The following is a 16,875-nucleotide window of genomic DNA, read 5'->3' as shown; positions in this document are numbered from 1 at the left end:
CTTTTAAAAGATTTATCTTATAATTTATGTTTTGTTAAAATACTTTGTAAATATAGGTATCAAATGATACTTGGAATGTGCTCTTACTATGAATTATCAGTTATATTATCATTTTCCTGAGCTCGGATTTATAAAAGAATGATCTAAATTATATGTAATTAATAAAGAATGATTAATAAGAATTCACTTGTTTTATTTGTATGCGTACTTTTGCATATATGTTTTTTAGTACATATATGTATTTCTACGTGTATGAATACTCGAACATTTTACTGAAAATAGCCAATTAATGTTGAAGAATAAGATTCAAACTGAGAAAATATCAGAATAATTACACATAATTTAGTAAATAAATAATTTATTGTAACAGAAAATAACACACATATTTTATAAATATTATTCACATAACTTTGTAGATTATATTTTATACAATAAGAGCATTTATTAATTGGAAATGCCCTCAAAGATACTGGAGTGGTACTATTAACCTTTTATAAATACTTAAAAGTACTGAAAGGACTTGCCTATAAAGAACACTATAGACAGCAAAGCTTGAAGTAGAAGTATATTTAAACGCACATATTTCTATGTTTATAGTTTGATTAAATTTAATAACGTGTATTTGATGTTTTTAAATTTTCTTTGTGTGTAATGGTTAAGTGCGACTTCAATGCTAGTGCAATTGGCCTTTGAATTAGATCAACATTAGTAGTTTCAGTTTTATAACAGAAACTATAAATGTTCAAAATTAAAATATTAAATTATATAATTATGATAGTTTTAATCCGAAGAATACACGTTTTTATAAAAAAAAGTATGACTAGCTAACTAAATATTTTGTTCTAAAGTATAGTCGGAATTATTATGGAAGTATGAGCTAACCAAAAAGATTTTTGAACTTTTCTAGTAGCCTCATGATTGAAAAACATATCAGAAAATTTAGGCACTCCACAAACTGTTAGTACAACTGCTTTGAATTGCCTAAAGATGACCATCACAGTATTTAGAAACATTTCCTATGGACTATTGCGGGACCTGATTCCTCATATTCTTGTTTTGAAATCCACATCTGCTGGAAGGTCGACAGTGAAGCAAGAATGGAACCACCAATCCATACTGAGTATTTGCGCTCAGGTGGTGCGATTATTTTGATTTTCATTGTAGATGGCGCCAAAGCGGTGATTTCTTTTTGCATCCTATCTGCAATACCTGGGTACATAGTGGTTCCACCAGACAGTACAGTATTTGCATAAAGATCTTTACGGATATCGACGTCGCATCGCATTATGGAATTATATGTAGTTTCATGAACTCCACTAGCTTCCATCCCCAAAAAGGAAGGCTGGAAGAGAGCTTCTGGACAACGGAATCGTTCGTTGCCGATGCTGATCACCTGTAGGAAAAGGTCAGTGAAGTTTGATTTGATTATAACTTATGTCTCATATTTTGAATCAAGTATAAAATGAAATTGATTTACGACCAAAATATGTTTTTAATTAAAAAACGCGCGCTCGTCTAGGACTATGTCCATGTTTTTGTTTCATCTACATATTATTACCTGTCCGTCGGGAAGTTCGTACGATTTCTCCAGCGAGCTGGAATTAGCCGCCGTAGCCATCTCTTGTTCGAAATCGAGGGCGACGTAGCACAATTTTTCTTTAACATCACGCACAATTTCTCTTTCTGCTGTGGTTGTGAATGTGTATCCACGTTCTGTGAGTACCTTCATCAGGTAATCAGTCAGATCACGTCCGGCCAGATCCAATCGGAGAATCGCGTGCGGCAAAGCGTAGCCTTCATATATTGGTACTGTGTGTGATACACCATCTCCTGAATCTAATACGACACCGGTTGTACGACCAGAGGCGTAGAGAGATAAGACAGCCTGTAATAAGAATTATTTTAAAATATTACTTGTGGTTTTACATACTTATACTTATTTGAGTGTTCTGGATTACTTTTTATCTATTGATATTAGTCGCAAGTCTTTTTGTGAAATAGGCTATTCATTTTTGGTTACTACGTTTGATATGAGACGAGGCTTTTCGTGAACAAACTATTAATAGAAAGAGCTTTATTTTTGTCAAATTAAGTCTCTGTGATGCCTTTATTATAAATTAGAAAGTCGTGCACTATGCCAATTTCATAATAAATCTGTTAATAATTTATAATTCAACGGATACTTGAAAGATTATCCAGAAGACCGAAGTGGTAAAATTATCGTTCAGCTAACGAAGGAGATTTTTAGCACTTGTCTTGAAAATGTGTTTATTAAATTCCCGATTTTTTGACGGTAGATGTCATAGTTTTATAGATCATACTAAAATATTACGGCCCTACGACCAGTCGTTTAATTTTAAAAATTCGACAAAGTTTGCAAAAATTAGTATCGTTTTTTTGACGTTTGTTAAAATTAGAACTTTCATCGACGTTTGCTCAAAAAGCCTGAACCGATTTCAAACATTTAAATGCTACTCGATGTATTTCGATGTGGATTATCTTTTCGCATTTTTGCGCATCGATCGGCAGAGCCGTTTCTATGTAATTCGGAAAAAAGTGTTAAACTTTTTGTCCATATTTAAGCTCATACTACCGAATCTATTTTAAAAAATCAAAAACTGTTCGAAAGATATTAGTTGGGAATGATACTGATTAGTTTTAGGTGAAAATCTACCGAGCCGTTTTCTTGTAATTAACTGTTGAAAAAAAAGTTTAAGCCGATTTTAATGGAACTTTTTTTGGCGATATATATCATGGTCTTATAGAACTTACTGAAATATTACGGCCTTACGACAAGTAGTTTATAAAAATTTATCAAAGTTTGAGAAAATGAGTAGTTTTTTGTCCTTTGTTAAAATTAATATTAGACGGTTTACTTGGGTGTAACAATAGAGTACTTGGTCTTAATGAACATACGAAACCATTAAAGTCATACGGAAACTGGTTCAATTATAAAAATTATAGATTTTTGAAAATTTGCTTTTAGAAAATACTCTGAAATAACGTGATCGTTTGTTTTCAATTATGTGTAATAAATTCACTTGGAATACTTTTAACAACTCATAAATTAATTTATTTTTCATTGATTAAGTCAATCATTTACACATATCGGGAAGTTCAAGTAACTTGCCTTAAGGCAAATACCAATACCAACTAGTTTGTTTCTGCTATTTAAGTAATGTGAATAATCATCTTTTCTTTTATTGAATACTACTTAGCGTATATTTAAAAATTTAAATTTGAAAATTATTAATGATTGTTATTTTTTACTAGTAATTAATTTCTAGGTTCTTTATACTGGTAGATTCTTCATATTTGAAATTGGCATTTATATTGATATAAATAAAAACGAGTATGTTTAAAAATAATATTAATTTTTTTTTCTTTTTACCTGTATAGCTACATACATAGCCGGAGTATTGAAAGTTTCGAACATAATTTGTGTCATCTTTTCACGGTTCACTTTTGGATTCAATGGAGCTTCTGTCAACAATACTGGATGCTCTTCAGGTGCAATACGAAGTTCATTGTAGAAGGTATGATGCCAAATTTTTTCCATGTCATCCCAGTTGCTCACAATTCCGTGTTCAATTGGATATTTTACCGTAAGGATACCTCTTTTGCTTTGCGCTTCATCGCCGACGTAGCTGTCTTTTTGGCCCATGCCGACCATGATACCCTAGACAGATAAATTTTATTTTTTATTTTGTGTAATTTGAAAACATTCGATAAAAATATGGTTTAAATTCGGACAAAATTAGAGAAAGTTTGAACTAAAAATTGAAAGAAATAAAACAACCAAAATTTTCAATCGCAATATTAAACCATAATTAATTATTTTTTGCATTTTCACGATTAGTACAAAGTAGTGTAATAGTTAATGCGTCCTGGTTTACTTGAATTCTATTAGTATTATATCAATTATAAACCGTTTTATAATTAAATAACTAGGTAAGAAAATACTTAAGCCCTAGAAAAGAGACGTGCGGATTCCCGTAAATCTAAATATGCGTGATTTATTAATTAGACTGTTTGCGGAAAACCGTCTCGATGGTTAGGCACGCCTTACAGTTTAAAGTGGGTCATAATTGTAGAGCAACGTTCTTTTAAAATAAAAGCAAATAAATAATTCATTAATACATAATATTGAGTAAGAAAAATTCAAAATTATGGAAGGTTCTTAATGATAACAATTAGTTGAACCATAATTTCAGTTGTAGCAACAAAAATTCTTAAAAAAAATATTAAAAGAAAATTATATAATTGGTCAGTAATAGTATACCTGATATCTGGGTCTTCCCACAATCGATGGGAAAACTGCCCTGGGTGCATCATCTCCGGCAAATCCGGCTTTGCACATGCCAGATCCGTTGTCAACGACTAAAGCGGCTACATCATCGTCACACATTTTGAAAATAGGGCTAAAATTATAAGAAAAATCGTTTGGTTGCAGTTAAAGTTTATTTATTCAGATTATTTTCTGACAAAACAACATCAAATATTATATTATTTTTCAAGAATTTCATATTTTAAGCGTAAAATGTACTAGAAGAGCCATAATTTCGGAACTTTTAATTAAACCGGTATTTTTGAAACTCTTCAGTTTGAATTGTAATTGACATTAGGTGATTGATATGAATTCACTATATTCTTTATCCTATTAACTTAATTATTATTAAATCAGCTATTTTGCAAATATAGCATCTTTATACACGATAACTGTAAAGTTTCACAGGAAAAACAAAAAGAGCCATATGTTTATCATATATCGCCTTATTCAAAATGAAAGTGTTTATCTCAAGGAGAGAAAGCTTATCCCGGAATAGTTACATAAATAATCCTTCATATCATGCATTGTTCCTATAAACAAACCTTGGGGTACTCCTGTATAAAACTATCAAAACCACTTTGCACTCTTAACACAATCACTATGTCACTATATTTTCCTGTTAAACCAATTTATCCTAGTATTATAGTATATTATTATTTTTTACACCTATTGCTATGTACTGATGGACTGATGAAATCTGAATGATAAGTACTCGACATTACTTTCGCGTTATATATATGACCAAGGAAGGCAGAATGGCACGTCTTAACGCATCGGAAGATTTGAAGTTCATCGTTGCTAGCAAATAAGTTCATTTACAATTCAAATTTCTCATACATTCTAATAATATTTTAATTAATTAGGACAATTTAATGTATTTTTCGTTATCGATTTTGATAGTTTATGGCTCGGATTTGATGTCTTCGCGTTTAGACCAACGGAAGGAAAAAAACGGTAGTTCAAATATGGTAGTTGTAAATTTTGTACGGAATATTCTGAAATTATTCTGTTTTATTTAAAGTTTACTTTGTTGAGCTAGTTTAATATATTTTCTGCTCTATATTGCAATATTATATGGTTCAGCGTCCTTGTCTTACAACAGCGAAAGATAAAAAGGGTTGTTCAAATATGCTTGAAAGTTGTTGTTCCACTTGATGTGGAATATTATAAAATTATTTTTATTTAATGTATTATTATTATTATTATTAATATTTAATTTTTATTATTAATTGGGATAGTTTAATATTATCTTTGCAATAGAAATTCTGATTTGTTTGATACCAATTTCAAACATTTAAAAGCCTTTCGATGAAACTCAATCATATCTTGCATTTATGCATTTTTCGCAAGGATTGGTCCAGCCGTTTCTTTGAAATACGTAGAAAAGTGCAAATTCGTGTTTTAATCCTGAATCGATTTTGAAAATGCAAAAACAGGTGGAAATTGAGATTCTTTTTCTTCCAAAAATATTATAGGTCTATGAAAAGTGGTTTCAATATAAAAATTCAGCAAAATTTTCAATAATAGCCCGTGTCCAAATTTTAAAATTCTAACATTTATAAAAGTTGCTAATTTCTCATTAGTTAAGTCAATTATATATACACTAATCGGGAAGTTTATACAACTTGCCTAAAGTCTAAACGAATACTTATTAATTAATTTAAAAATTTACACAAGATCTTTCAGGATCAACAATTTCTGTGGATAAAACAATCGCTTTTCATCGTCAATACGTTTCATAATTAAATCATATTGGTATTAATACATAATATAATAAATATAATAAATTAATATAACAATATTCAGTAATTAATATTTACGTTAATTTTCAATTAATTAACCGTCAAAAATCGATAAAAATGCGGATTGTAGATCAATGCTTACTGTTACTATTGCAGAGAAATTTTTTAATATTTTTATACATAATTCATACAATTTTCACTCTAGTTGCAGTTACATGGTCTGTTGATTACATACAATTTTAATTACTTTAAATTATATTTATGATTTTTTGCCATGGTTTCTGGGTTTACTGAATTATTTGATATCTCTATATAAAATATTTAAGTGAAATGGGATTAAGTAGAGCAGCCAAAAATGAACATTCACTACCATTTCAATTTTCTATAGAATAATTCAATAAATTGAAGATTGTTAGATATTTACAAGAGAAATATAGTCATTAAGGAAGGATGTTATTCGGGTTCGGGATTAGAACATCTGTTATTTGTTTTGGTTCGTCCCATATTAAATTTATCGAATGACCATTCGATATCCATTTTGTTTGGAAATCGTTGGATTAGTTTTTGGTATCGGCTGGGTAATTTCATTGTAATTAATTGCTAAAAATTTGTTTTCGTCAATTTTAATAAAACTTCTCATAGTAATGAGTTCATGATCTAAAAATAAACGATTATCTCAAATAGTATAGGCTTTCGCCGAGAAGGGATTTATTTTATTAAAGTTTAGAATAGTGTCCGCATCCCTTGGACATCACCGTATTTTCCAAGCTTACACTTAGCTTCTGTAAATAATTTTAATTTATAGGTATAGGTCGTTCTATTTTTTATTATAACTATCTCCTTACATTCTACTCTCTGCCTAGAAGCTTTACATTATATAAAAAATCTTACTCGAAATAACAATAATGTAGCTAATATATACTCACCACATCCATTTTCTTGGTGTAAGTATAGTTACAGATAATAATACCTGCAGCCTCACCCAAGATAATACTATAAGATTTTTTTTTATTATGTATTCAATATTACCCCACATAGCACAAGTGCGAGTCAGGGGCGACCTGTGGTTCGACTTTTAGGTCGATCGGTTAAACTTTGGTCGCACCACATACGTGTATTTAGGTCAATCTTCGCACAGAAATGAACCTAAAGTCCGAACCCGGTTGCGATATTAGTCAACCTTATTGGCATATATTATGGATTGAGAAAAGTTCCATTGGGGGTCAAAATTTGGCACACACATTGAAAATATTTTGAAAATAGGTCGAAAATTTGGTAAATGGGTTGAACACCGTTCGATCAAATTTGGCAAATGGGTTAAAAATGGAACGTGAATAATTTTTTTTTTAATGAATTAAATCTGAAATGAATATTTAATGAATTAAAAATGCAATTCTAGATTAAAATAATATTTATTTTCATGAAAAAAAAAATCAAAGCATTTTACTGTAATATTTTATCAAAATGATATTATATGAAAATCTTACAATATACAAGTATATAATAAACTTAAACTAATAAAATAATACAATAAACCTAACAAAATCCACTGCAACAACATTCTTCTAACAGCACCTAAACAAATCAAATGCATATAATCAAGTGGTACGTTGCTAACTAAACCAACATGAGGTATTTCAAGCAATCTTGTATAGCCATTATCGTAGTCTTCATCTTGTAAGATTCTAAAATGTTCATCAGTTCTTGCAGGTGATTGCATTTCTGGAAAACAAATTCTACGATTAATATAAGAACCTTGAACAAGGCATTTTGAACAGCTACAATATCCTGTGTGTCCTTTTGTTTTCAGAATAAATGATTTTGCAGGAGTATCACAAACAAAATATTTAATTCGAGTCTCATAATGACTTCCGTTGTGATCAAAACCCTCATTCACTATGCCAATCGCCTCATCAACAAAGTCACCTAAAAATTCATTCGAATCTTTAGGTTTCTCAATCCCGCAGTAGAGTCCTATGATAAAAATATATTTATGTTAATACGTAATATAATTTTTACGTTTATGGCAATACGTATATAATATATTAATACGTAGGAATAATGGTGCACAATATAGGCCATGCAGACATATTCGAGGAACTTGATACAGGCAAACCATCAACATTAATTCCTAATTCAATGATAGAAGAATTTAACTTCAATCTATCAATAGAATCTTTCAAACCAGTTAACAATCCAGAATGAATATATTCTTCTGGGTTCATAACTTTCGATACTGCTATCCTTCTCGTCTTTAAAATTGTCCGGGAGTCTGCTGGTAAATCTTTAAAACAATCATCCTTTTTTAAACCCTTAAGCAGTGCCGATACAGCATTATGAGGAACCTGGTATGTAACAGCCCATTCTGCTAAAAATTGCTCTACATCAAAGACTTCTGGTATAACCTCTCCATTGAGGCTCTCCTCAGAATCAGAGCCTGAAATATATATTAATTTTTAAAACATTATTATTATTAAATAATTATATATAATTAAATTCATAATTACCTTGATTCTCATATTCATGAGAAGATGTCGCACCAAAATCATTCTGATCACATGCTAAAACTAAATTATTTACATATTTTTCTATTATCTTTACTATTAAATAATTAGATAAAATTTAATTTATAATTACCTTGATCGTGATGATCATTAAATTGCATTCCAAAATCACCCTGAGTACTGACACTTGTTGAAATTTCAACTTGATGAACAGCACTATCATTTACACTGGAAAGAGTCAATTCTTTCTTTATTTCCGCGGTTATTCTTTCGAATTCCCACTTCACCCTCCTTCTAAAATGTCGGTCTGTCACAAAGCCAATAGATTTGCGAAACTTTCTAGTCGACATATTTATATGGAGTTTCTTTTAGAAAAATAAATCAACAAAATCACGTATAAATAAACCAAGCCAAGCGCGAATTTAAAATGGCGCTCACCTACCTGGCATCTTGCTCGGTCTACGTATGCGCACTACCTACTGCGCATGCGCAGTATCTATCGCGCATGCGTCATAAGTCTGGACCAAAAATGAACCTATTTGGTTAAACCTGGTTGAACCAGAAAGGTCAAATTTCAGATAAACCCACTGACGGTCAAATAATGTGCCAGTTTTGATCAATGTTAACCTAGAGGGTTCAAAATGGGCTAAAGCGGTGCGACCGCGGTTTGACGCGTGCTATGTGGGACATTATGATTTTTTTTTTCATATTTAATTTGAATCTAGGCACATCACGATCAATGAAAAAACATAATTATTTGCTTTTTTTTTTATTCTTATTGTTTAATCAACTTAAAATCCAATGAAGCTAAACCATCCCATAATTATTTTCTGCAAACATTGCATTTCCAGCATTCAACCAACTATTATCTATTTAAAGATTAGTTTTTTTAATACTCCAGATAGTTGATGTAGAGATCGGAAACTTTATAAATTAAAGTAAACAATTTTAAATCTACATTAGCCCTTGAGTACAGTTGTTGTATAATCTATTTAAACAAAATTTTTGAGCTGATACATTTTTTCTTTACATACATTTTTATCGGCAAGATTTAAATTAGAACTACTAGCCATCGTTCTATAACACCAAAAATTTAGTAATAGACTAAAATTCATATTTATTCACAAACAAAGGTTAATATATATTATAAATTAAAAGTAAAAATTGCAAATTTAAAATATATTGCATAAATTTAATGAAAAATTTATTAGGGTTATTTTCTTCGAACTAGCTAAAAAATTTAACAAGATTTGAATATCGCGATAGTTTGACGGCTCTTAATTCATCACTTTCTGTATTTCATCTTAATTATGATTTCTGTAATACTGATGATTTTTTATTGATGCAGTAATGACGGAAAGGGCTGTTTTTACTTGGAATCATATTGCTATCTATATAAGTTGTCAAGTGAAAACCGATGTCACTGCTGTTTGACATCAAGCTCACAGAAGCGGGAATAAAACCTGAAACCTCTGTTTTGAAGTCTCTAGATCAAGGATGTCAAACTCGAAGGTGCAATCGGGCCGCATTAACAAGGTTTAACTACAAGCGGGCCGCATAAGCAAGGTCTAACTTCAAGCGGGCCGCATATATATATATATATATATATATATATATATATATATATATATGACATTAATATATCTTTTGCTATGAGTCTGTTGATTCGAGCAGTAGCACTAAATAAAAAAAACTAAAGCAATTAGGAAATTCGCTTCATTAATCCATACGTTTCGATCTGCATCGAGCCCGTCATTCAGTGAAACAAAGGCTACGCTAATTCATCCAAAACATAAATATATCTATAATAATAATAATACACCCAATAATAAAACAAATTTAATAAAGAAGCATATTTCTATTGCAGTTAAATATTTTATTTTTTTCCTCATTGAATTGTTATTTATTACATATTATCATTTGTCAACATATGCGGGCAGCCGGGCCGCAAAAGTATCCGCTGCGGGCCGCATGCGGCCCGCGGGCCGCGAGTTTGACACCCATATGATCCAGACTAGAGTCTAGATCAAACAACTAGCGCATTTGAAAGCCCAATTCCATTTATACTTATTATGACAATGCAAGTTTTTGGTATGTATTCAGAATTTTTATAATATTATAAATATGCATATGCTTGCATGAATATTTATATTTAATATTTAAAGCTATAGCTTCATGTTTCTGATGTTATCTTTTTCTAACACATTACCTATGTGCCAGACAAAATAATGTTTATCAAAAAAAATAGGTTAAAAATGGTTTTATCTTATTATCTTATATGTATGAATCTTCTCCTATTTTGATCGTTTCCATGTCGTTTTTCCACATCAGATGATTCTATTTATCATCCTTTAAAATTCGCTTTTGGTTTTCAATGTCACTTTATGCTGATTCTTCTTCGTCCTCCAATCCAGAAATTGCAGTGTCATTGCCGCAACCCTCTCCAGCTTTCAATGCTATTGGTTTGGCTTTGATACGATAAAAGTCTGCTCCTTGCACAAATTTTGTATTAGCCTACGATTTTGCCAATCGATGCCTTCAATGTACCTATAATTTATAGGTATATCGAAGGTAGGTTTTTAGGCTATAAACCTATTCTAGTTGACTGCAAACTATGAAGCAATCGCATATGAGTCATGTTAATATCCAAATCTTCTGCAGCATTATTCTCAATATTACTTTAGTATTTGTTGCGTCTCCCCATTTTGTGAATCGAAATCTTATTCATTTTAGGTTTCTTCTGAGGAGCGATCATCATTGTCACATTTAAAGATCAGCTCGGACATTTAGTTCCATCCATTACTTTCTTTCTCCTCACTTGGTTATTTATCTCTTTACTATATTATTTCTTAATATATTTTTCTAAAACCGGAGAATTTTCTTGTGCCATCGTCCACTTCTGGTTTGTAAGTTTTCCTGTTTTTCCTGTCGGTCCATTATGGCTTCTCAAACATAATTTGTATCTGTTAAATATACGATTATGATGATGTTCCAAAACTCTCTTGTACAATTGGTCCATGAGTTTTGCCTTGGATTTCTCTGTTTCGTTTTTGAGTAATTTAATTTTCGATACCTCCTATTGGTATTTAAAATTTAACTAGTGATGTATATTATTGAATGTTTTCTAATAGATAATTATATTTTGAATCATTCAAATCGGATGCTCCGTACCCTCAAAAGCTCGCATTTTCTGCACTCTTTGGCCATATTTACGAAATAGCTGGACCATGGCTGGACCTGTCTTTGCCAAAAACTAATCAGCACGTCTCCCCAACAATAGAAATCGAATGCTTTTAACTTCCCGTAGGATAAGTTATTGTCATCGTCCAAAAATCGAAATTGAAAATTTTAGCATTTTTTTACACGTTTTAAAGGTTTCTGATCATTTTGCCATACCTAAAAAAAAAAATTATGTGTGTGTGTGTGCGCGCGTGTGTGTTTTTTTGTGTGTCCGCATTTTTATCCAGGTTTTCGGGCGCACAGATTAACCGATTTGAATGTTTCAAAAAATATCCGATTCCTATTGATAGGGAGATGGGCTGATTAGTTTTTTGGCAAAGGCATCTCCAGCCGTTTCGGAGATATCGAGCGAAGAGTGCAGAAAATGAAAATGGAGTTTTTAAGAGAACGGAACAACCTATTCGAATGATCCAAAAAACATTCAATTTGTAATGATGGGGAGAAGTGGCGATAAGTTTTTCCGAAGGACAGGTCTAGCCGTTTCGGAGATACAGTGCTAAATGTGCAAAAAATGGCAGTTTTTGAGCAAACTAAACATCCGATTTGATCGAACATCCGATCTTATCGTGATTCAAAAAAAAATTCTGCTTGTGTTGACGAAACAATTGCTTTTGCAAAAAAATGTATTTAATTTGTTTTCTAATTCCCAATTTTTTTTTAATATAATTCGGATTTAATTTTCAAAAGCTCACTAAAAAAGTTTTAAAGCTCACTTATATAAATAACTGTATTTAAATTTAAACTTAGCAAGTCAGTTTATATAATTCTTATAAATATTAGACAATGTCCTTCATTTTAAATCCGATTCATTAAGTTTTGTTTATTTAGGTACGGGGAGTTCCAGCAATTTGCCTTAAGGCACCACTAGTTGAATTATTCAAATCGGTTAATCGGTGCGCCCGAAAACGTGGAGCAAAAATTGTATTTTTTCATACATACACACATCCATTTTTTCTTCTTTTCTTTTCGAAACGTAAAGATATACAAAAAAAATTCAATTTCTATTCTTGGACGATCACAATAACTTACCATATGGGAAGTTAAAAACATCTAAAAACTCATAATTTAAGGCTATGCCTTATATTTTCTCTTAATCAATCATTGCCAATGCAAATTAGATGTTTATAGAAACATAGCGATGACGTCATTGCATGACGCAAATGCAGATGACGTAATACGTGCGTAGCAGTGAATCATTCTTACTAGTGCATATATGTTACTTGAAGAATTAACTATAAGCTGGCCAGATACATATCAGAAACATGTGCAAAAAATAATTTTAGTAGATATATTTGACAACTCGGTATAATGCGTAGAAAATTATAATAAGGTTCGCACTTGTAAGGAAGAGAATTTTAGATTATGATGCAACAGTGTTTTTGGCAAATATGAATGAAGGAAGTTAATGGATTGTTGAGCTAAAATGTATTTTGTATACGATTGAAATTTGCATGGAAAAGTATTTCCCATTTCCACTAGGGAGGGCGTGCGCGCGCAACACTGTGACTGTGACTGTGACTGTGATCGCCGCCATCTTACCGTGACGCGCAGTTTACAAGTATATTCTCTGTGAGTGACGATTTTGTGAATTTGACGTGGCTCATACGTATTTACCCATTCCGAATATCAAAACGTAGTGACGATAAATACGTAAGTGGGTAAGTACTTATCAAACGAAGACCAACATACAGATTAATAACATCGATTCCGATCCCTTTCAATAGGGTTATACTCGAAATTGAATCATCAATTTACAAACATGTTACATTTGGCAACTGTTATTTGTGTACAAGTGCAGTGGACAATAAATAAATTCTACGAATGGCGTCATCGATAATCATAACAATAATATTCTGGAATCTACAATATTGTTGAAATTAACTCAACATCTTGAAGATGTACCTTTACTGACTGTCAGTTTGCATTTATTTTTGCGTCGTTATAATGTTTGCGTAACATTTTTTTGTTTATTCTTAGTGCAACGTGTAATTAAACAAATTCAGAAGCCATATAATTAAGTTGACTTACAACTATGATAATTTTTCATATTTCATGGAATTAGTGTTCACAAGTTTTAGGTTAGTGTGTTAATGATGAATATGTTTACTAGGGCGAAATGGAGGGACTGGTGGAGGAGAATGGGGCACCACCTTCGCTGGATCCTTTAGGCCCACCACCTGCTCCAGAACAGGTACAGCAGTATTTGGTAAACATCTAAGACTCATAGCATCACAATTTGATTTATAATATCATTAAGTAATGCCTTACAAACACTTAATCATGTATATAAAAATATAAATATATGTATGAATCTATATATGTATAACGATATATACATATCGTTAAGTTTTTCAAATTAAAATTGTTTTCTTGTTTTAATTATATTATTATTATTGTGATTATATTATTATTATTTTAGTATGTTTTACTTGTGAGGCTTTTTATAATGATATAATGAATTTTGGTGTTATGAAACTTCAATTTCGAATATCAATTTCCTTAATTTTTTATAAAATATATTATCAATATCATTCTGCTTGCAGGTGCAATCTGTAATTCAACCCACTCAGCAGTCAGTGATCCAATCTGCTACGAATATTCCAATGCAAATTTCAAAAGGAAATGTTATTCTTCTTAGTAAACCTACAAACTCAGTTATACATACGACACAGGTACTATATTAATAAGATTTTCATTTTTCATACTGCTTGTTTATTTGATTATTAAAATTATTTAATATCTGCAGGGTAGTTTGCAAACTTTACAAATAAAACCAGAGCCTACCACTCTTATGACAACTCCAATGCATATGGCTGAATCTAATAGTGATGATAATAGTGAATTTAGTGATGAAGAAAGTCCCAAAAAACGTCGAGATTTGTTAACCAGAAGGCCAAGTTATCGAAAAATTCTGAATGACTTGGGAGGCGGTGAGATAGCTGGTACATATCGATGTACTACTTTTTATATTGTTTTCAGTGATATAATTTTTGAGTTTGATACGTTCTAAAATGTTTTCTTGATTATAAATCAGGATCTTACAGTGTCTAAGTTATTAACTGATTATATAAATAAATATGCAATTATTATTAAAAAATCAAAAACATTTAATATCATTTATTCAGAAGTTTCTCAAATTTAATACATTATGAACATAGAAAATTGTTTGAAAATAACAAGCGTTTATTTTACTTTACTGATATCACTTTTGCTGCTTAACACTTTAGATATGGCAGTGTATGGTAACATAATTTAAGATTTGCTAATTATTATCAATAAAAAAATACTTAAAAATAAAAATTACACTTTTATAGAACTATAAATAACAATAACAAAGTGGAATTCTCAATATTTTAACCAGTAATAGTAAAATAGTAGAGTAATAAATCTCAGAGTAAGAGTCAACCCGCTGGATGACTATGTGCACACATATTGCCTATAGGCTATGCTCATAGCTAAAGGGTTAAAATTAGAAAGTACTGTATAATATGACAATTGTTCTTTATTTATTATTATTTATTAATTTGTTTAATTTTTAATCTATTATAATTTTCACATATAATTAAATTATTTGCAGTGATACCTGCGGGAGCATTACAAATATCTAGTGGTCAAGATTCACCATTACTCACAATGCAAGGAGGTACTGGAGCAACAATTGTACAATACACATCAGGACAGGATGGTCAATTCTTTGTCCCAGGTGAGTGCTGTTAAAATATGATACATGCATTTTTAATTTTCAGTGTTAAAAGTGCTTGTTATTTTCCAGTAGCACAAAGTGGTACTTTAAGTGGATCTGTTTTAGGAGAGGATCAAAATCGTAAAAGGGAAATGAGATTGCTTAAAAACAGAGAAGCGGCCAGAGAATGTCGAAGGAAAAAGAAGGAATATATAAAATGTCTAGAGAATCGTGTTGCAGTACTTGAGAACCAAAATAAAACTTTAATTGATGAATTAAAATCTCTAAAAGAACTATATTGTCAGCAAAAAGCAGAGTGAATTTAGTATAGCATATGAGAATTAGTACCCTTGAGAACCTTTGCCTTCATAGCATGAAATTGTGCAAGGCTTTGCTGATCATTGCTATATATTTAGACATTTGTGAGCATATTTGGTTGACTCTGTAAAATACTCAGCGAGGAGAGAAGTATCAGGCAAGTAATCAAGTTTTATTACTTAATGCATAACAACACGAATGACAGTTAATTATTAAAGTTTTCCAGATTATATAATTATATTTATAGTATATTTTAAATTATTATTTGAAAATTAAATTGTTGCGACTAATTTTATCCATGCTAATGAGTAAAATGTGATCTGGGTATTGACTATTAGATGTTTCATCAACGAAGAAGTTGTTAATAATGTTTTTAAATTATAAAATGCTAGATATGCAACATAATGAGAATTTGTATATAATGTATATTTATAAAGAAAATTTAAATATCAAATTATTTTTAAGTATGATTTATTAATTTTTATTTAAAGATAATGATTATATTACCATAACAGATATAAATTTTAAGAGAGATATATAAAAAAATAAATATGAGATAATTATATATATATGAGATGTAATAATATATTTTATATCACTATAAAGGCTTGTGATTGTCATGTACAGAGCCAAAGCTTAAAATTGTTAACTTTTTTATAATATGCACCTATCACATTTTAATTCTTTTTCAAATCAAAATTTATTTTATGTAAAATGTTCTGATTTTTGAGGATTGAGGAAATTGATATGAAAAACTTGCATTATTGTTTCAAAAATTTAAAAACATTAGGAGAGAAAAGTATTTTCCTGTTTAGTACGTCCCCAATATTTTATTTTTTTATCACATTTAAAACATTTTAAGAAACTAAACTGATTTTATCACATGATATTAATTTAAAGTGAAAAATGCAAGTTTTTTATTGCCAGACTTTCAAACGTGCAAATAAATTGAATGTGTAAATAATATAAAAATTACAAATTATTGATGCATCCTTACATAGTTTTATGTGTATATAAAAAGATTTCATTTATTAAAAAATACTGTGTATTTGTATTTAA

At 30.4% G+C, this 16,875-nt stretch overlaps 2 protein-coding genes across 7 annotated transcripts; one reads left to right on the top strand and one right to left on the bottom strand.

The window, feature by feature from the left end:
• Positions 1-1,003: 1,003 nt before the first annotated feature.
• On the bottom strand, positions 1,004-4,408 carry LOC113365846 (actin-3-like). Its single transcript, XM_026607391.1, has 4 exons — positions 4,283-4,408; positions 3,392-3,679; positions 1,559-1,885; positions 1,004-1,393 (listed from the first exon to the last, which is right to left on the bottom strand). The coding sequence occupies exons 1-4, from the start codon at positions 4,406-4,408 to the stop codon at positions 1,004-1,006; spliced, it is 1,131 nt and encodes a 376-aa protein (XP_026463176.1).
• An 8,655-nt stretch (positions 4,409-13,063) lies between these two features.
• Positions 13,064-16,304, top strand: LOC113368470 (cyclic AMP response element-binding protein B-like). Of its 6 annotated transcripts, none has more exons than XM_026610018.1 (6): positions 13,064-13,474; positions 13,927-14,022; positions 14,360-14,488; positions 14,563-14,770; positions 15,394-15,519; positions 15,625-16,304. In XM_026610018.1, the coding sequence occupies exons 2-6, from the start codon at positions 13,933-13,935 to the stop codon at positions 15,816-15,818; spliced, it is 747 nt and encodes a 248-aa protein (XP_026465803.1). In that variant the 5' UTR covers positions 13,064-13,474; positions 13,927-13,932; the 3' UTR covers positions 15,819-16,304. The 6 variants fall into 6 exon arrangements, with proteins under 6 accessions (XP_026465803.1, XP_026465798.1, XP_026465802.1 ...); XM_026610013.1 differs by having other exon boundaries at positions 15,589-16,304; XM_026610017.1 differs by having other exon boundaries at positions 14,563-14,746; positions 15,592-15,818.
• The last annotated feature ends 571 nt before the right edge of the window (positions 16,305-16,875 follow it).

This window comes from Ctenocephalides felis, unplaced genomic scaffold (genome assembly GCF_003426905.1).
Source record: "Ctenocephalides felis isolate EL2017-DRISC unplaced genomic scaffold, ASM342690v1 CF-g0.4_SCAFFOLD_01170, whole genome shotgun sequence".
In the NCBI taxonomy this organism is placed as follows: Eukaryota; Metazoa; Arthropoda; class Insecta; order Siphonaptera; family Pulicidae; genus Ctenocephalides; species Ctenocephalides felis.
Note: the sequence above shows the minus strand (reverse complement) of the source record. Positions and strands in the feature narration are given on the sequence as shown.